Below are 21,041 nucleotides of genomic sequence, written 5' to 3' on the forward strand. Positions count from 1 at the left end.
ACCTGGAAGCTGTGGCAGCATGTCAGGTGAGAGAACCTGCCCACTGGCAGGCAAAACATGCTAGCAAAGGTTCAGTGCTCTGCTGACACAGCGTGGTGGCTTCCAGGCATCTGGAAGTCAGATCTGGACCTCCAGCCGCAGCCCAGCACTGTGCCCATCCTGCCATACCTGTGGTGCAGTTGTGCCCTGGAGCTCATGCAGTCATGCCAAAAGCAGAGTTCCCATGTCCCCTGCCAGCCTCCAGCCCCTGCACCACCCTGTCTCCATCCTCAGGATTTCCTGCCTCCCTTTCCACAGCCTACTCTCACAATTTTTAGATATATTTCATTTAAGCAAAAGCTCTACAACCTGGTGGACATAATATGAAGTTTGAGTGGTGTCACCCAGTGAAGTGTCCTTCAGCAGAGGCCACAAGCCCGACTGCTGGACCACGCACCCAGCAGACATGTCCCTGGCCTCCTGCGAGTCATGCCAGGCAGTGACTGCTCTTACACAGGCCAGGCTGACTCTCAGCTTTACCTTTCCATTTATTCCCAGATTTAATTTGCATGTAAGCAACTGTAGCACTTCTCAGTGGAGAGCTGCAGACCAGGACAGGCTCCTGTGGCAGCAGCAGCAGGGCAGGGCCCTGGGCATGTGACAGGCAAGAGAGGTGGCAGTGGGTCTAAGAGGTGTGTGAGGAGTTTGCAGTTCACACCACAAACAGAGCTGACAGCTGAGGGCATCGAATCTGAGAGAAGGAGCTGAGCTCTCCTCCCCTGGATTTGGCTCAGATGCCTCTTTAAGGGAAAGTCTGATAGCAGACCCTGGTCCTACAGTGCTGCTCTGTCCTGGGCATGTGTCCCACTCCCAGCCTCCGCAGTGGGAGGGCAGGCAGGGAACGAGGACAGACTACAGCTCAGCTTCAGTGCTTTTTCTCCAAACAAACAAAACCACCAAGCTTAACTTGCTCAAGCAACAATGATTCAAATTCTATTTCTCTTAATGCAGATGGGGAAAAAAAATTTAAAAAGTCAGTTCAGGTTGGAGGCTTCAAGTTGGGATGATACAAGCCTTTCCTACCTGGACCTTCCTTGCGTTGTGCATGGCCAGAAGTGGGGTCACAGCCAAAAGGAGACCTGCTCTGGCCACACTGAGCTGAACCAGTTCTGGTCTATCAGTCTGGAGCGTCTCCTAAGCCTGGCTGCATGGATGCTATACGTGGGACACACATTGCTCAGAACAGAACGTCGACTAAAGAGGCCACAGACATCACAGAGACAGCGTTTCACCATTCATTGCACGTGAAGCCCAAGCTCTCAGGACAATACCAGGGATGTGTTTTGTTCCACACTAATTGTATTCTTTCCCCATTTTACCGTGCCATTACACACAATGTCTCCAGTTCAAAAGGCAGTAGTGTGTACCAGTACTCACTGGTGGCCTCTTTGCAATTACAGACAGGCAGTAGGGTTATACTAAAAGAACATGAACTGGTGTGCACTGTGGTACTCATAAAATAACATATCCACAATTTGGGGCATCCTGGGTATATATACAGCATGACTTCCCCTCCCAGTAGGCCATTAGGCACTGAAACAGTCCCTTTGTTGTTTAAAGGTCTTATTTTTATCCATATTCTCAAGACAATAATGATTACCACATAGCAGAAGACACACATGTACAAACATTGATTCATGGACATGGAGTCAGGCTTGTGCTGTGCCCATTCACAGAGACCTGGGAACAAAACTCACCAATGACTGAACAGCCTTTTACCCACGCCAACTGCAGGAGCAGCCCAAACAGCTTTGCACTTACATGATACAAAAGGGAAAATCCAAAACAGTCTCAAACCTGTCAGACTGTTGCCTACCTTTTCCTGAAGGGAAGAAGCAATCCATCTCCACACTGCTGCGGGAATGGGAAATGCAGAGAGCGCTGCTGGGGACCAGACCCTCCTGAGGTGGGCTCCGGTCTGTGGTCCGGACCAAACACCAGCCTGGCCTTTCACTCGGCCTCTCCAGCAGCTCCACTGTCTGCCCCACCTGAATGCTCAGCTCGCTGCTGTGGCCTGCTGTGAAGTCCTGGAGCACCACAGTTAGTTCACACCCTCCAGACAACTGCCCAGGGTCAACAGAAAAAAAAAAAAAAAGAAAAGGAATAGACGTTAGAGGAGGTAGGATGAAAGCAATCATCTTTGCATCATATTTACACTGGCAAAGACAGGATTTGTATTCCTTAGAAGCCAAGTTAATAATTTCTTTTGTCAAAGTTCAACATGTTGTGGCCCTGGTTTCCTTTACTTCTTATTGATTTTCCTGGGCTGAAGTGAGACACCAAAGCTACCCACCCACTAACCTTTTGAATGCTAGCTGTGGGGGAATTTTCGAGCTATGAATTTTCTAGCTGTGAGTGTTCATCAGAAACCCTGGGGTTTTTTGTGTTGCTTTAGTTTCTGGGGTGACTTTCTAGAAGGGCAATAGCCCAGGCTGCCTCAGTGCTGTGCCTCAGGGCAGGACAAATTCCAGCTTGCCCCTCTACAGCTTGACCTAGACACATTCCCACACGCCACCAGTGCAGTGAGGAAACAGCTTCTCTTTTCTTGCAAGACAAGAAACATACCCTCATCTCCCCCGTCTTGCTCTAGGGACCTCTTGGGAGACTAGGAAATCCTGAGGGGGCAGATCAGAAAAGCTCCTCCCATGCTTTCTGATGGAACCCAGAGGTGTAAATATATAAACACAGAGTGATTGATTATATGCTGACTTCCAGGATTTGTACCTAAGAATAAATGTATCATCTTACTTCCGTACTGAGCACTGGCAACCTGCTGCTTTCCTTCAGCCTCACACCCTGTGACTCTGGATGAACAATTCTGGTCTCTGTGTAATCACAGTCTCTCTATAACCAGAGACTGGATATATAAGCACTTGTGCATACAGCAGAGCAAAATAGAAGAAGGGATTGCACAAGCTTGTTTTTAACAAAGTTTGGGTTTTTTACAGATTTGGATCTCAGAGTTGGATTCTCGTGTGTCTAAAAAGGTGTGAGAACAAATCTAAGTTTTCTGGCATGAGGAATCTTTTGTAATGCTCCTCTGCAATGTGGATTTCTTGCTGTCTGCCCATCATTAGGGGCCCTCCTTCTTTGTCCAACATGCTGCCTACTGCCCTGAAGTATCCATAGATCTTTGAGGTCCTTATTCCAGTGTCACACTTGGTAGAAATTTTGATGGAAATTAGTTCACTGATCCAAAAGTTATTAAGATGAGAATAGTAAACAAGCTGATTTAAAACAGAATAATACCATAAACCTAATTTTCTTAGGATATGAAGCTAAAACAAAGGATAACATGCAATATTTTTAAAGGAACAACTTGTCAATCCAACTGAATTAGAATAAATCTTGTAAGATGCAAAATCCGTGAAAACTGGGGTCTGCTTATCAGCTTGAATGGGGGAACCCTTGAGGAGATCACATTCATCTCTACAGACTTTATTCTTCAGCTAGTACAATCTCAAAATCCCTTATCTTAGCCCAAGCAGCCCTGAATACACACTCCCATGGGAACAGCCTGTCTCCCCACTCAGTGGGATAGGGGTTTGTGTGACCAATGCAGATGTGAGAGAAATCCCACTCACAGGGGTGATATTCACAGTTACAGAAAGGGGTCAGTGGACAAGGACTGGTTCTCACCTGTCCTGTGTCTCTGCCGTAGACGAAATGCTAGATTTGGGGAAGAAGAAGGAAATATTTCTCTGAAAGATTATTTGTAAATAAATAGAAAAAACAAACAAAACAAACCACGGCAGCTGTTTGAGGCCATTCAGACAAACTGCTGGCATTAATCCCGACAGAAAGAGCTCAATGGGTTGATGAAAGCACACAAGAGATCATTGTAGTACCTATTTGGGCAGTTTATCAGCAAACCAACCTCTTGTCACACTGACATAATCTCCACATAACTGGAGTACAGACATTCACAGGTATGGTAAGAATAAGATATTGCTGTGGCATTTGCTGAGGTTTCTTTGCTATGGACTAATTTGGGGAGTATGAAATCTCCTTGATCCAATATGATATCTGATTTTGTATGGTGTGGGATATTTAAGACACAAGAAAAAAACTGATTACTTCTTGCTAAATACACAGACAAATCTCACCAAATGTGATGAATTTCCCCTTAACTCTTTCACTATTCCTTGCTAGGTAAATTTTCTGTCCCCCAAATTATGCCATCTATCATATCTTCTCTGAAAATAATCAAGTCTCTCCTTCTTTTAGGGGAAAACGTGAACAAATACTCTGCTATATCAACTTATCACCCATAGAGCTATTTAGAGCATTTCCATGCCCTGTCCCCGAGTACCACTAGGTGTCCGTGTTTGCCATCACACAGCAAGTGAATTTTGCTATAAAGAATTAACTCTCGCTTGTCTTCAATGTGCTTATCTAAGGATGAGGTGCAGTGTCTGGGCATGAAGGAGCTGGTTCAGACAGGATCCCAAGACTCACTGCTTTCAATAATAAAGGAAGAGGATGTTACAGAATATTAAAAAATTTTCTTCAGATGGTTCAAACTGAATTTTGAAACATAAGTAATTTTTATTGCTTAGGCAGGAAACGTGAAACAGCCCTGAAATAATCCAGGGGAAAAGGCCTGGTCAAAACAGCACTTGGGGCAATTTGGGGCTAACAAAACATTTCCTAGGGAGCATCTGCCTGGGAAGTGCTGCCCTAAGCAGCTGCCTGCTCCATGCCTGTGATTCTGCCCTCCTCACTGGGGCCTGAGTGGCAGCCAACCTAACAGGCCTTCTGAAATAACTAAACATCTGTGACACAAACAGATGCTTCAATTTGGGCAACACCTGTAAACACTATCCCAGAGGATGCAGGTGTGCCCCATGACCCTCAGGTACCATCCAGCCCTGTGTGCCTGTTTTCTCTGACTCATTAAAAATAGCAATTTAAAATAATGAGAACTGGAAGTAATCATCCCCTGTAGGAGCTGCTTGGCACCTGATGTGATCAAGCTCTTCCTCAGCAGGGGAGACATTCACCCCCCTGGCTTTAGAAGCATACCTTTGATGTGTGAGGGAGGGAGCCAACCTCCCTCAGCTTCCTGGAAGCGGTATGAATTTATATTATCTGCTCCTCCAGCATTCTCTGAATGAAACTGTGGATCAGGGGTTTCTGTATGCTCCAACTCACCACTTGGAGCCAGTGCTAAAATAACACATTTTCTGGGAAAGAGCCCATCTTTGGCAGGTGGAATTAAGCAGTTTCTGTTTTACAGGTAGGTGCAGGTAGTAGGTCCAAGCAGTTAGCTCAGGTAGGGGCCCATAGATCATTTTTAGGTGCCACCTGCAAAGAACAGAAAAGGAGCTCCCTCCTTTTGCCCAAGGCCTTCCAAGTGTTTCTCAGGCCTGTTCTGTGTCTTACAGACCACCACACCACAAAGAACATTTACTTACCAAATTAGCCCACAGCAAAGTAATCTCTCTAGAAAACTTACAATACACTAATACATGCACAATTTGTTAAGCCACTGAGGAATAATGCAAATACATCTGATTCCCGATGACAGAAATCCTTTCACCTATGAAGTGATCGCTCAAGCCATTAGTTACTTAATTTGTTTTTAGGGAGTAATTTTCCAGTCTCAGAGAAGTGCATCATGCTTCTCTCTATGTTGGAGCACACAAATAGGAATACAGATAGGCTGTTGGTTTCTCACACATATTGCATTTGTTTTGGAAAGAGAAAGAAAATAGAGAATGCCCTTAAGGTTGAACTTCACAGGTAAATGGCTTCATATTTTAACATGTAACGTTCACTTTTATTATTCCTGTGATTAAAACCACCATTAAAGCCACTGACTGGATATATTTAAAACCCAGACAGCACCCTAATCTGTATATGGCACAACAAGATTGGTGAGACACATAAAAATAAAAATAACAATGCAACATGCCTTTGCAGAGCACAAGGCATAACTGAAAGATCTGACACAGGGACAGATCTAATGAATTGCACAGCAAGCAACAGCCTTAAAATCAGGAAGAAAAGGAAATGGAAGAAGCAAGTAGCAAAATGTAATGAGGAAGCAAGAGGGCCCCAGGCAGTCTGGAGCCTAATGCCCTGAAAGAAGCCAGCAGCAGCCCCAACCTGCCTCCACTGTGCCTGCCATCAGCAAACCATCTCCCGTCCTCTGCCTTCACATGTTCCTGGGTTAGAAAGCATCACTGTGCATTCAGCATGTAAGTGTTTCATGAGGATGTTCTACCACAGGTCAAACCTGAGCTAGAATGGAGCTGTGCCCTACGTCACCAGTGCAGGCGGGGTCCCAACCACACCATTGACAACTCCCCTCTGCTGCAGGACACTGCTCACACACCTCAGAGCACTGTCAGACACTGACCCTGGTGAACGAGCTCCGTCACTCACATGAACCTTTTTGCTTCTGGGAACACCCAACTGAGTGCCCATCAGCTGCAGGAGGGTGAAGTGCAAGCAACCAAAATGATCCCAGGAACCAGTCATACCCTGCTGCAGAGGCATCCAGGGTGCTCCAAGTGAAGGAGCCAGCTCAGCTCCAGGGACCAGCAGGTACTGGTTAGTGCAGGATTACCATGAGATGGTATTTCCTGAATCACAGTGTGTGTTCATGGCCACTGCTGCACCTGTTTAGTTTTCAGCCACAAAGCAGCAGCCAGAGGAAGTAAGGCTGAACACCAGAGGCATATTTTTCATCATGCTGCAGACAGAAAATACCTATCAGGTCACAGGCTGTCCTTCTTTCTCTCTAAAATAGATTTTAAGTAGTACTAAATCCACTCCAGTTGAAAGTAAAGTGGGAACAATTAGCTCTGTAATAGGGTGAGCAGGTATTTGGGAGGTGCGTGTCTGAAGTCTGTTTAAGTATTTTGAAATATGCCAACATTGTTGCAGAAATCCACACTAGCTGGTTATTTACATCTATTGAATAGCACACAGAGCTCTGCTAGTTTAAACAAAGCATCCTGTGTGGTGCAGCACTGTGGCCTAATATAAATTGCTAGTTTTCTGTTGCTTTTAGGCTTTCTGCCCATCTGGTTTTGGATGAAAGCCAGTTTTGCATAGAAGCATTTAGTCACCATAAACAGCCTATTTCAAGAGGGTGAGAAAGGCAGTAGGAGCAAGAATGGGATTTGCATTTTTATCAAGAGCTTTAAAAAAAGTGAATAAAACCACTTAGATGTTGTTTCTGTCTGTGCTGAAATAAATCCATGAGCTGTCACTCTAGCTGGAGGACAGGCATGAGAAATCTTATCCCCCACAGAGCTCCTTGTGAAAATTTCTGTAATATCATAGAGATTTTCTTTTTACTGGGACGTTAGAGAGTGAGAGATCAAATTCAGAAAAAGCCTTTGAAGAATTTCAGTGCTAGAGAATTCCTTTAGTTTTCTTACTCTGTAACAGGCTCTGTTTGGAGGGTGAACTCTGAGTCACCTATGTTCCTGCCTCTAAAGCTTCTGCAGCTCTAAAGGATGCTGAACTGTGAGCTCCAGCGATTCTGGTGACTGCTTTATTGCATCTGTATGGAGGTGTTTCTGTGGGGACAGACTGTATTTCAGGAGCTATGAACTGAACCAGGAATAACCTACTGTGGTCAGTAGAATGGCTCTGGACTGAGTTCAGAATTGGAAATTCACTGGGGAATACCTGGCTCATCTCCGAGTCTTTCTTAGTCCTCAGGCCCCTCTACCCATTTTCAATTAAGACGGATTTGGTGCTTCCCACTCTTTCTGTTTTGTCTGACTGAACAGAGAGGAGCACTGCTTGAGCTTCACGGGAAGGTCTGTTTATATTTAGCCAATTAGTCAAACACATGGCTAGGATAATGGTGACATCCTGTAGTTCAAATGTACCATCTTTGCTCTTCTCAGCAAGGAGATAAGAGAGGCATCTGGATGTGCAGCATTATAAATATAAACACAGCAAGTTATTCCACAGCAGGAAGAAGAGACAGAGATGGCACGTGGGACATATAAATATGCTAACAGAAAGGAAATTTGGTGTTATAGTCTCAAATAGCACATACCTTTCCTGTCCAGCATCTCTTGCTGGAGTCTCCACTACAAAACCATGGACTATGTTGGATTTTGGACTATGGCATATGCTGACATCTGCAGAACAGCTTGAATGGAGCTGTCTGAATTATTTCGGGAACCTTTTTTCCAGAAAGTAAGACTAAAGTCGATCCAAATGAAACAGTACTTCTAACTATAAAAAATTCTTTTGAAGATAAAGACAACCAGATTCACTTTGTTTCACACAACAAATTGAACCAGAGCATGTCTGTGTTTGATCCTATAAGATTGACATTTTCCTCATGGTATTTGGCTCAAAGAGCTGGTACCCAAATTCCAGTCCTTTTTCTTCCCTGGAGAGGCACAAAATGGAGCAGATATTGCCTGTGCTCCTCAGACACACTGCCAGCACGACTGGCTCCAAAACCCTGCCAGCGCTGCAGAGGGTAAGAAAGGTGAGCAAGGCAGATGGCTGAAACCCTCCAGGGTAAACCCTACCTGCTGTCTTTTGCAACCACAAGATGTTCTAAACTCACCCAGGGTTAATAAAAATGCAAGAATAGATTGAGATCAGGAAGCACCAACTAGTTGCTTTCTTTTCTACGTGCGCCACAGTCTGAGCAATCTTGATCTGGGGGATCAAACGTTCCAGTCACAGATGATTCATCAGACACCAATTCCCAAGACACTCCTAGCAAGTACACAAAATCTGATCATGTATTCTGGCAAGGAAGTTCATGAAACACCTTCAGGTATAAACAGCAGATGCAAAATGTGCACAGTAAAATGTCTTTCTTCACAGCTGATGAGTTTAAAATAGAAACCCAGCTGCCTGCATGACATACCTGATGCTGGTGGAAAAGGAGAATTTGAGTCCAACAAAAGCTTTAGAGAAACAAGGGACAAGAACATGAGCCCTTGCAAAGGGTGGGCAATACACACATCTGTCTTTATCTAACTGGGGCATTCTGCCTTGACCAGAGTTTTGAGAAGGGAGGAATGAAAAAATCTTACAGAAGACTTATTTGCTCCTCAGGGCTCCCAGCTGAGTATGACCCCCCACTAATTGTTTATCATCAGGGAATCTATGTTTTCCCTGATATCAACATCAGAGAGTAATTAGAACCTACAGGTCCCTGATTAGCCACCTCAGCTTTTAAATTACAGCAAAATGAATATAGTTACCTGAAGAACTGGGAACAATGGCTCACAGTAACCAGAGGAGAAACATCAGAATGATGCCCTCTTGGAAAGGAAACAAATGACACTCAGAGGAAAAGCACAGTAAGATCACTTAGGGATGCTTTAGAACAAAGTGAATCTCAGTTCGCGCACTGAATCAATTTTGCTCAATACACATATCCCCAGATTATATTTCCCTTATAATCTGGATAATTATTTTAGACAGGTACATTGCTGTCTGCACAGTTACACTTTTAATGAAATTATGAAAAGTGATAAAATTTCAAACAATACCTGCAACTGATCTTCCCTCCCCTTTCAAGCAAAAAGCAGACACTTTCAAGACTAGAAGTTATAGATTGCTTCAAAGCTATGCTTTCCTGGTCCTGATGTAAGAAGTGAGTGCTTGAAGGCAGAAAAGTGATAATCTTATATTCTCTTCTTTACCTCTGCCAGCATGGAGGAATCAGGATTTAGTAGCCAAGTGCCACTGTGTTTTAGATACAAGTTAGACTGATTACATTAGATAAATACTCTCTCCAGTGGACAGCCATGCCCAGCTTCCAGCAGACCCTCTGCTGATCTTCACTGGCCTGCCTCAGGTGCTCTGGAACACACAACTCCTTAATAAATTCTGGATATCTGAAGGCACCGTGGATAGGGAGCACAGCACACAGAAATGCAAAAGCCTGCACTGATGCTTGGTAGCATCATAGGAAACCCCAGCACTCCTCCTTCAGGGATATTAGCTTCTCAAAATGGGTGAGGATCTGAACAAAGAAACCAAAACCACAATGAAGTATTTAAAATATCCCCTGATGTTTTTTCTGCTCAAATTGATGAATTTGCAGAACAGATGTTTTACATAAAACTGGCTTTGTTTTTAATTGGAGGAGATTATTTAAACTATGTCTAGGCCATATGGTCCTGTAAGTCTGACTCCCCTCTGCCATTGCTGGAGAGGCTAGCTTGGCATCCCTCTCTGTTTTCAAGTCATTTCCTTTTTACAGATTTAATAGCTGCTATTTTTCTTTTTTATTGTTGGTCCCTAGGTCCCATTACTATAAATCAGGGCCTGAGGCCCAAAATTAATTCAAAGGTGGATTTGGAGAAGTTGCTTTGAATGATTTTCGGTGGTAGGTTGGTCTAACAGAACGGAAAGGTAAATCCAGATTTGAGATACAGAAAATGCATTGGGAAGAATGATGACAGTGAGTTCTTCTCCAAGCTGCCAAAGGAAGACCTGCTCCTGGCTGGCACATTTTCCTGCTCCTTCTCCCCTTGCCAGTGTCGCACTGCAGAGCTGCCAGGGAGGCTTCAGGCTGGAAGAACATGTGATGGCTGAGGGCACTTCCCTGCCCCAGTACTGCACTGGGCATGTGGCTGAGCTCAGTGCAGCCTGGCCATCTGGGGCCTATTTCAATTGCACCCAATGCAGCCCATGAATTTTCATCAGTTGAGAGTAATAATGCTCCTGGTAAATTTAAATCACACTTTAAGAGGCTGGGGGTGCAATGTAAACTAAGGGTGCTGTTTGGGTGAGGTGGTTGCAGTGAGTCTGATAGCAGCTGGAGGCAGCCAGGCAACCCCACAGATCCTTCTCCCTTTCTCCCCAGCTGTTTTCTCCAGTACCTGTAGTTTACTGGTTGTTATATTAAAGTATCATCCTAATGATATGCTTCACCTCAGTATTCCCATTAATCACCACATAAAACCAGGCCACTGCTGCTGCATGGGCGAACTCTGCTTGAAGCAAAGCCAACTTTGAACACAGGAGTTTGCCCTCAGAGAGTGTTTGGCACTGAGAAAAAAGGAACTTGGGAGAGATGATTACTTGAGTTTGAGTCCTCCCTATTGCTTGCCTTGTGCACTGCACCCACTGAGCCTTTCCAGCATTGCTGCACGATCTTCAGCCATCACAACAGTTGCGGTTTGAGTCCCACAGTTAAATCCTGAAGCTTTCATTCCCTTCTCCATAATACTGCTATTTACTTGAGGTGACCTCATTTGCCAAGTGATGTAACAGGGTGCACGATCGAGCCTGGCACGTCTAAGCAGATGTTTTCAGTGGACACAGAAACAGCATTATGAAAGAAAATATCGCCTAAAACCTGAGCAGCACAAGAGATTACAATGGCCTTTATGCAGATCAGCTTACCTAAAATAGTGTTGAAAGGCCTTTGGCTCCATCATATGCTTCCCTTCTGAAATAAAAGACTGTTGCTTGTACTACTGTAATGTGACTCCCAAAGGAACCAGCAGCTGCAGGTTTTGAATTTTATCATTCTTGACCACTCTGTTTGATAGAGTTGACTGAAGCATGCCCAAAGGACACTCCTCCCATAAAATTTTCTTCTTTAACTACAATAATAAAAAATGGTTGCACGCTTTTTTTTTTTTTGGTGTGTTTTGTTTTAGTTTCTAACAAGGTAATAAATTCTATTTCAAACAAGAATATAAATCCAAGGAGTTTGATAGTTGATCTGACTTGCTTTGTTTCAACTAAAAGGAAATGCTCATTGACTTTGCCATTTACATTTGCTGTCACGTCACATTATCAGGAGGGCTAAATATGGATCAATGAAGTCCAGCACAAACAAGTAGAAGATTGAGAGGAGCCTGAAAGAACTTGCTATGTTCATTTATCAAAGGATGAGCAGAATAATAAGGTCTATTGATAAGCACATTCCCAGCTCCTGCTTAATTTCTTTCCCTGAAGACACTTCCAATAAAATACTATGGCCTGTGCAATCACTGTTACATGTGAATTGTTCCCGGACGAATACGTTCATTTCTGTTCTTGCTAGACTCAGTTCAATCAATATGGAGGCCTCAATTTTCACAGACAGATGTCTATGTTTATCCACAGCACTCATACACGTGTTCTTTTGTTCCCTAAAACCATATTTCTCTTTCGCACTCCACAGATGCAGAGGAAGGTGACACGACCTGAGCTTAAAACATCCTCAGGGTATTTGACAACATGTAATACAAGTGTCCAGGATAAACAAAAGGTTCTGGTAGAGGAGTGTAACATTTTCAGCCTGAAATCCAAGTACACTTGGTGTTTGACATTACCATATCCAGCGTGTCTATAAAGCTGTGTGGAGGACACGTTCAGGGCAGCTCAATTAGAGTTACTGCTGGGGATTTCAGAGTCACAGAGGAGGACCAGAGCCTGAAGTCAGTGAAGTTCAGTGTAAACCGAACACTAACTTCCTCTGGGTTTCTTTTGAAAACCCTCGGCTAAATCTCCATCTTATCCTTAATTAGCAGATCTAAAGATGTGTGCTCAAGGGAACCACATTTGATTTTTTGCTAGTAACTGGGAAATAAAAATAAACTGAGTAAAAAATTCTATTACAGTGAATCCATAGAGTTTGACAGTGGATCTGAGTTGCTTTGTTTCAGCTGGACTAGCAAGGGATTTTGTGGCATCCTAGGGGCAGGCAAGAGGGACAACAGGAGCCCATGCATGGAGGGATAGAAGCACTGGAAAAGAATAGGGCTGTGGTAGAACTGGGGCTGCAGAGATGGAGGACAGATGGCAACATGGGAGCCTGGGGGTAAGCAAAAGAAGATGGTGAATACCAGCAGCAGTGACTGGCCTGGTTGATACCCAGCCTTCAGTGCTGATCAGCACTTGTAACAAAACCAAGTAATTCCCATACAAAACTTGAATCTGAGATCAGGTTCTGAAAGTGCATACTGAAGAATCCTAAAATGAAGGAAAAAATTATTAATCTTTGCTGCACTTGCTTCAACTTCACTTCCTATTACTCTTACATCCACAGCCTGCCTGCCATACTTGTGCTTGTAGCTATTAACCTTGTATTATCCCACCTACTTAACCTGAACATCCAACAGGACACTTTCTTGGCTGAATATTTCCTTTTTCAGTCACAGAATTATTTGTCCCCCAACAAATTCTGTTTTATGAATTCACTATTACCTCGTCTACACTGTAAGATTTTTGGCATAAGCATCTGTTTCCTTTCATAAAACAAGAATGATAAATAATAAGTAAGCAATTTCCTCTATCCCAGGTAATACAGTAGCAGAGCTGTGTGTTCAAATCTCATTAATCCCCACCCAATCTAAAGAAGAATCTGCTGAAATGCTCTGGTTGCCAGAATGAGTCCTAAGAGGAGGGAAAACATGCTTGAAGTAAAAGAAAATGAATTAGCCTTTACTGCATGAAATAGGAATTTACTGTTGCATCACCATGCCTAACACTATGGTTATAAGGCGGTAGCTCTTTCAATGATAAATTTCTGCAAGAAAATGATAAAAACACAATACAAATCATTTTTCCTTCTCGGGGTTCACATGTAAGGCCTTAGCAAGTAGTAACCCTATTAAGAGCATGTACCTAACTTATCACAGCCTGCACTGTTTCCTTCTCTTCTTTCTGGGTCCCCTTTCTGTCCTTTCAGCAAAAAAAGGGACTCTTTATCACACTGCTCCGTATTGTACCATAACTAATGTCTGGTTGGATCAAAAGTGCAGATAAATGAATTTGCTTCTCCTATATCAAAGGTATTTTTGTCTGTAATATGCACCATTGAGACATGGGAAAAAAGCAAAGAGAGTCTGAAAAGTAAGTCTGAAAAGTCCCTGCAGAAAAGAGAGAAACTCAGGGGAAACAGTATTCAGAGGCAGGTTTGCTCCTGGCAGACAGACAGAGGTTTTTGGTCACAGCACTGTCCAGCTGCAGCAGCAAGCTCCTTCCTTCCCACCCCCCGCTAAATCTCCACATTACAGAATTTTAAGAGAAAGTTTGGCACAGAAAGCCAAAAAGAAATGTAAAGGGGTAAACAGACATTTCTGTACACTGACAAATGTCTCTCTTATGCTCCCTTCTGAATTTGCAGAGTTTGATGCAAGAGGCACAAAGAGGCACAGAAGAGCAGCCACATTTATGCACAAGCTTAGTAAAAATCAATAGGACTTAAATTGCAAAGGGTGCTATTTTGTGAGTCAGGACTGATGTGAGTACTCGCAATCAGGCAAAACAAGCAGCAGTCCCAAAAAAGGAAGAGGGATTTAAGTATGTGGTGAAACCATTTGATCACATGATTCTGCAGCATCTTACAGGGTGGGATGCTCTGTTATGTCTGGGGGAGAGGGATGTGGGTCATTGAGAAATAAAAAACTTGGTTCCATTCCCCAGACTCCATGTCTCCACTTATTTTCTTTGTGTTATGCCAAGCACATGGCAACTTTATTATGGAGACCACAGTCATATCACATGGATATTAATGATGAAAGCAAGAAGAGCACCTCCAAAACTAGACAATAGATTCTGCCGTGTCTCAGTTTCCCTATCAGTGATAGTAAAGACTTATGAAGAGTCTTATTTCAGGAATGTCTATAATGCCTTTTTCTAGCCTTCCAGCTGAAGTCCCCAATAAAATCAAACAACACTACAGAGACTTTAGATCACACGAAATATCTTTGTCAGGCTGAAATCACGAGTAATAAGCGTAAAAAAAAATGTAGATGAATGTGCAACATTTTCCAAACTGAAGCCAAGGTGAATTATAGTTCTTCATAGATATTTCCAGAGTATTTACACAGACCACAATGGCAATAGTACTAATGTAGCTAAACCTTATTTCTTTCATGTGAAAAACAATTTCATCTTCTACAGAAAACAATGCTTATCACCCAGTTATTTTTTTCTACCTCCTTGAAACTTGGCAGGCATTTGACATCATCTGTCTCTATTAGGATGCCATGGGTTATCAGCACTGGCTATTTGGACAATTACAATCCCAGATGGTTCTCTTGCAAAAATTTCTACCGCTCACTGGCATCCCTACATACAGGTGAATTCTATTTGTACAGTAAATATCATTTACTTTGGCTGACTCCATTTTCTTTTTCTGACGACTGTCCGTCATTTTATGTCATTCTTTTTTCTCAGCCTTAATTCCACACTGCAACCCAATATAATTTGAATTATCATCCATTAAGTAGGCTCTACTTTTCTTCTTACAAACCATATGATAGGAATTATTCTGTTTTACGTATATTGTTTAGCAATAACAAGGGTATACTTTAATTTATGAGAATTATCTGTGTTACCATAGGAAATAAATGCAACCAATGTAAATTCATGTTTTAGCCATGGTAACTGAACCTGCATCAACTATTGACACAGTGCAATACTTTAACTGATTCAAAGTCTTCTGCAAACACATCCTCTGTGATTTTTGGTAAACGTGAACATGCCAGAAAAAATGAACTGCTTTCCCTGCTTACACACTTTTCTTGTGAAAAGAAGTAAGCTTATTTTAAAAGGAATTGTTAAAACATTTTTTAATTACTGAAAATGGGAAGGTAGCCACAAAAGCAACACTGAATGAAGTGAAAAAGTGATCTAATGTCACTTCACAAAAAGAAAAAGTAGCCATTCAACAACACTAAACACAAAGGCATAGCACCTGCCTGAAAAATAGGCAGGAAAACTGTCATTTCAAAAATGGGCTACAGTCCTCTGCTATACATCTACAGCTATAGATCTGGTATAGTAAATATAGGTTTGGTTTTCTCTTTTCATAGAAGTGTTTCTAAAAAACTCCTTTGGCAACCACTAGCAAAGCCTTTACTCTCAAGCAAAGCAAACACTTAAGGAATTTGGTGCTGTTGTTTTGAGGTACAAGTCTGCTCTCCCCACCCTCCAAATGGATACCAAAAAGAGGATGATTTGTACAATTGCACTGCTTGAGCAAATGCCTCTTAGCTGGATTTCTCCATAAGTGAAAGCTCCAGCACCATCTGCTCAGAGTAGGAACCTGCCACAGCTCAGGAAAACTGCCCTGGGACTTGAGTAACACTTCCTAAACCTTCATTCACCAAAGCTGTTTAGAATCAGGGATGGAAAATGTAAAAGCCAACATACCTTCCCCTCTGGCAGTTCAACAGGTGTGTGCTACATTAACCAATCCTGTCTCTGTGCCACTGCCACCTTGACGTCATTGTTACTGGGTTGACAAAAGGTTTCCATGACAAATGAGAAAGCTGATCTGTTATCTCCCCTTTGGAGGAAACTAAAATGCCCTCTCTCCCATATTCTGCTAGACCCACCCATCTTGTTTTTGGCACATAGCACAGAGGGTGCGTTTTTGTGATTTATTTAGATTTCCCTCTGTTCTGGAATAGAGAACCCAAGTTGTTTGTTGTTTTTCCCCTTACTTAAACTAGAGGGTGTCACCCTCATTCCACAGTGATCCCACCCACCTCACTCACAGCACAACCTCCTTTGCAGGCTACCATGCTCAAAAAGAGAACAGATAACATAGAAAGAGGACAAACTTTGAAGCAATGAACAAAACCACTATTAAGACACTTGATTCTGTTCTTGGCTATAATTTATTAGCTCTACTAACAGGCATGGCCCATAATAGTTAGCAGATGTTTGAAATATCTTGTTCTGAACTTTGCCTAAGATTAAAAGGATCTTGTAGAATTTAAATAGCAGCTGCAGAATGAAATAAGGTTGCCTTTCCTAGTGTGACAGAAATGTTCATCCTAGCCTTGAACAAGGAGGACTGTTTTATGTTCTGTAAATACTGAGGAAGCTAAATTTCTGTGCACAGGCTCCCACACATTATAAATTTTATATGTGTCTAATTTGCAGCAATTGACATGAAATAACCCCAATGAAAAAGGCTGGCCCAGGTGCCTGAATGCTTCTTACATTTGCTACAATTAACCCCAGACCTACAGCTCACCACAAGCAGGAGGACAGACTATTTCAGCCATGAACATCAGCTTAGCAAATTTGAAGGTACAAATTTATTTATTATCAACCTTGCTATTCTCACTACAGAGAGGGAGAAGCCAGCAGTCGTCAAAGAGGATCATATCCTGGATATGGAAACAAAACCAAAGAATCTTCCAGGAGCAATAAAATATGGTTCAGTGCAGCTGTGCCACCCCACCAGTCTTAGTTGCCACGCTGGCCCCGGCAGAGATTCTACCCTGTGCAGCAACGCAAAGCTGCCCTTTTTTTTAAGCACTGGATCTGATGCTAAATTCAACCTCATGGGTGTGGTCTCTGTGAATCCTGTAGGACTGCTGATTCCCCTACCTCTTGTTCCTACAATGATTAAACTTCAGCCAAAGGCTAGCTAATTAACTGAAACAGATGGCTAAGCTTCTGAATTGAGGAAGTTAGCATACAAACAGCTAATTTGAAAACAGGTTTAGATCTCAAAATGAATTACTGTTCCCTTTCAGACTGCATGTATTTCTTCTTTGCTTGACATTGTGAACACATTCTGATTTTTCATTAATTCCCATATTTGCAGGTTTCTTGATGTACACAAACTCAGATCTTATATCTGGCAGACATAAGTTCTGAAACAGATTTTGAAAGACCTTGTGTAGTGAACAAAGATGTCCCTAGCCTTTGTGCATCTGGTTTGAGTTAATATTTTTATCCCCTTAGAATACCCATGATTTTTTCCTAAGCTAGGCTTTTCCTAATACACATGTTTTAGTAACATAAGGTTGTGATATACTGCTCTCCAACAGATGTGATTTTGGAGGCTAGCCTGAGGAGTACTGCTCACCTTCAGAGGGAGGCAAAGCCCAAACCAATGGTGTGCTATTGTCTTTGGGGAAGACAAAATGCCTTCTGTTAAGATAACTTTAAATCCTGCTGCATGACAGCTGCTTACAACTAATGTGGCATGTAATAGTAAAGATGTTATTACTGAATATGAAAACAGCTAACACTTTTGCAAATCTAATCAATGTGTTTAATTCACTGTCCCAGTGAGGTTCACAACTCTTAAGACATTCAAGCCAGTGCAGGACTTTAAAACATACACTTAACCTCAAGCCAGTGCTAACTCTATTCCTATGGAGCAGAGTACAGCATATGCTTAACATTAGAGGCATGTACTTAATGGGCTCATAAAACACATCCTGGTTTATGATTCAGCACAAGCAATTTGCAGCTCTGTTTTCATCCTCCTTACAACCAGTAAGGTGTCCACAGAATTACAACAGGCTGGGGGCAGGAAACAGAGCACTGGTCTCATTGATGGAGCCATTAGGCTGAGTGAGCACAGCACCAGCACTAGACCAGGAAAAGCCAACTCACACCAGTCCCAGTGGCAAACCCTGGCCAACATGTGCCATTTGCAACCAGAGAACAGGCGAAGGAAAACCACCACAGCTAATTACACACCGGAGCTGTTTAGCACAACAAAACTAAATGCTGGAATAATACCCACAGGTGTTTTTACTACAGATTTACTGTAACTCCACCACTCCCAGCAGGTGTCAACACTCCTGACTGGGAGAACAAACCACCTGCATGTATTTTTTATTTAATTACTACGATTTTCAGAAATTTGCTGTGCAGTGCTCAAAGCGGAGTCATTAATCTCGAGTAATCTCTTTGAACAACAATTTCAACTTTTCTGAGCCTGTAGGCCCTCTATAAAGCAGTGGCTGTATTGTCTGAGCAGAGGATTTTTACGCAAGGCAGTTGCCATGGCAATGTGACAGGGAGGGCAGAACCCAAACAATAACTGAGCATCAAAGAATTTTAAGTGCAGGGAAAATTCAGAACTAGATTCCATATTAGAGCTATAGGCTGTCCAAACTGCAGATTTTAAAGCTTAGGAAGGCTGGATATTATTATAAGCTCCCTTAGGAATGGCCATATTCCAGTAATGCATTATCACTGATCTGTTCCCATTATAATCCATCCATTTCACAGAAAACGACATGTTTTGTAAGGGAGTGGAAAAGCAATCTGAAAAGGAACAATTGCACATCTCAGCTTTTGGTAGAGAAAAGAGAAAGAGGGAAGAGGATAAAAAGGTTATAATCCAAACTATATTTCAATAGAAAGCCTGGCTGTTGTAAAAATAATAATGGTCTTGGCTAGTTGCTTGTTGTGAAATAATGAACTTTGTGCACCTTTATAATATTATTGCAGGCATTGTATAGAGCACCCTAACAAAAATAGATGGCTAACTAAATGAGAAAAGGCTGCTGCATTGTTTTATAAGGCAATAATCCAGTTCCAGAACACATAAATCGTAAACTTCAAACCAAAGAGTTTATACCAAAAAAACACAACACAACTTTATTGTTATTGTTACCCTGTTGTTCTTGTATATCCTGTTACAGATGTGTTTGCAAAATAATTAAAATCTGAAAGACTTAGCAGTGGGACAGACTATAATTATGTCTCAAGAGCGCTGAGTGCCCCAAGCTGTTATGAACCTTCATATAAAAATGATGCCATTTCTACATTTGTATGGACTGGTTTGCCACTTAAAGATGGAAACATACAGTCATGGAAGGTAAAATGACCTAGCAGAAGGCCACTGCCTGGGACATCTTGGTTCTAACTCCAACTGTCTTTTTTGGTCAGTGTTTAACTTGGATGACTCCATTCTCCTATACCTCTTCTGCATCTTGGAAATAGGGATAGCGCCAGTCACTTTGTCATGAGACCATGTACAAACTTGCATTTGAACTAATGGTTATGTTTTTGCAAGAAACATGCTGTTTGGATTAGCTTATTTCTGGCAAGACAAAAGCCACCTCTGTGTTGGTGAAGTCACCAGTCTCCTCAATACCCCTACTAACCCCTGTGCCTAAAAGTGTGGCTGATATTCTTCCTTCCATGACGATGAGATCTGTGTGTTAGGGCTGGTCCTGTTTACCTGCACCAAGCTTACTGATCTGTTTGGATCAGCAGCCTGTTCTTTTTGCTCCTGACTGCTCACCCAGCTGCAGGCATTAGTGGCATACTTCTAATTTTTTTGGCTTCTCATGCATAACTAGCAGTCCCCACGGAGCAGGCCCAGGGCAGGCGAGCTTCCCACGGGTCTGGGCTGTGTGGTCACCCTCCAGATACAATGGAAGCTTCTCCTGAGGGTCAAGCATCTATGAGGCCTCTCAGCCATGTGCAGTCTTCAGTAATGTGCGTGTCCACAAAGACATGTCTTCATACTACTGCATTTCTCCTAATTAGAGCTACTTCTGGGTTGCTGTCCCTATCCTTACGCTGATCTCCACAGAAGTTATTTTTGAGATCAGAAGCTTCTGCTGATTTGCTTGGAATTTGTCCAGTGAGTACCGAACTTGTTAGAGTGCAGAGTACAAACAGATGTGCAAAACATGAAAGAAAACACTGTTTCCACAGAAAATAAAGTTTAAAACTTTCTCCTGTCACAAAGGTAAGCACAAGTCTCTTCAGGATTTCTCTACAAAGTTGTCTGCCCTATAATAATGCTATTATATCTATATCTGTCAAGTAGCCAGGTTTCCATCGTTTAGCACATGCCATGTTTATTTTCTATTGTTCTGCTCTGTCACATGGCCCAAATCAAATGGCCACAAAAGTCTATCACTGTTTCCTCTATTAGCTGAATTATAACTTCATAAAAAATGCCAAGCTAGCTTAATTTTATTTTCTATAATCAGGTGCTAACTGGCATTACTTACAAGCACAAGGTTTAATCCATCATTAACTCATGCTCTTTATTTGTCATTTCATTGCTGTTCCTGGAGTCAATATACCAGGTTTGCAATTCAGTGATATTAACTACAAAAGAGACATAGCAGACTTTAAGAACTGTATCAACTCACAGTTAAAGTGAAATGATCTGATACTTATGAATCCTCTTACTGTTTTCATTTTTAGGTTAAATTCAACTTCTGAAGTTTCTCAGGATCTGTTCTATTGCTTATATCTCATGCAGGAACACAGATACCCATTACTATGTCATTAGAAACCATACCAGTTTTGACTTCTATAGGTTAAAC

At 42.3% G+C, this 21,041-nt stretch overlaps 1 protein-coding gene across 16 annotated transcripts in view; it reads right to left on the minus strand.

Annotated features, from left to right (window-relative positions):
• The window catches only part of KALRN (kalirin RhoGEF kinase), a 505,663-nt gene that overhangs the window by 93,786 nt on the left and 390,836 nt on the right, over positions 1-21,041 (minus strand). For 15 of the 16 annotated variants that reach the window (XR_007904562.1, XR_007904561.1, XR_007904560.1 and 12 more), the window contains 2 exons: positions 3,679-3,708; positions 1,856-2,102 (listed from right to left, as the gene is read on the minus strand). Coding sequence is in view for 13 of the 16 variants with exons in the window: in XM_051787529.1 (XP_051643489.1) it covers positions 1,856-2,102; positions 3,679-3,708 (277 nt within the window). In the remaining 3 variants the exon portion in view is untranslated. The remainder of the gene's footprint in view (positions 1-1,855; positions 2,103-3,678; positions 3,709-21,041) is intronic. The other variant, XM_051787531.1, reaches the window with a different exon arrangement.

Source organism: Manacus candei, unplaced genomic scaffold (genome assembly GCF_025592945.1).
Source record: "Manacus candei isolate 608988 ecotype Guabito, Panama unplaced genomic scaffold, ASM2559294v1 h1tg000023l, whole genome shotgun sequence".
In the NCBI taxonomy this organism is placed as follows: domain Eukaryota; kingdom Metazoa; phylum Chordata; class Aves; order Passeriformes; family Pipridae; genus Manacus; species Manacus candei.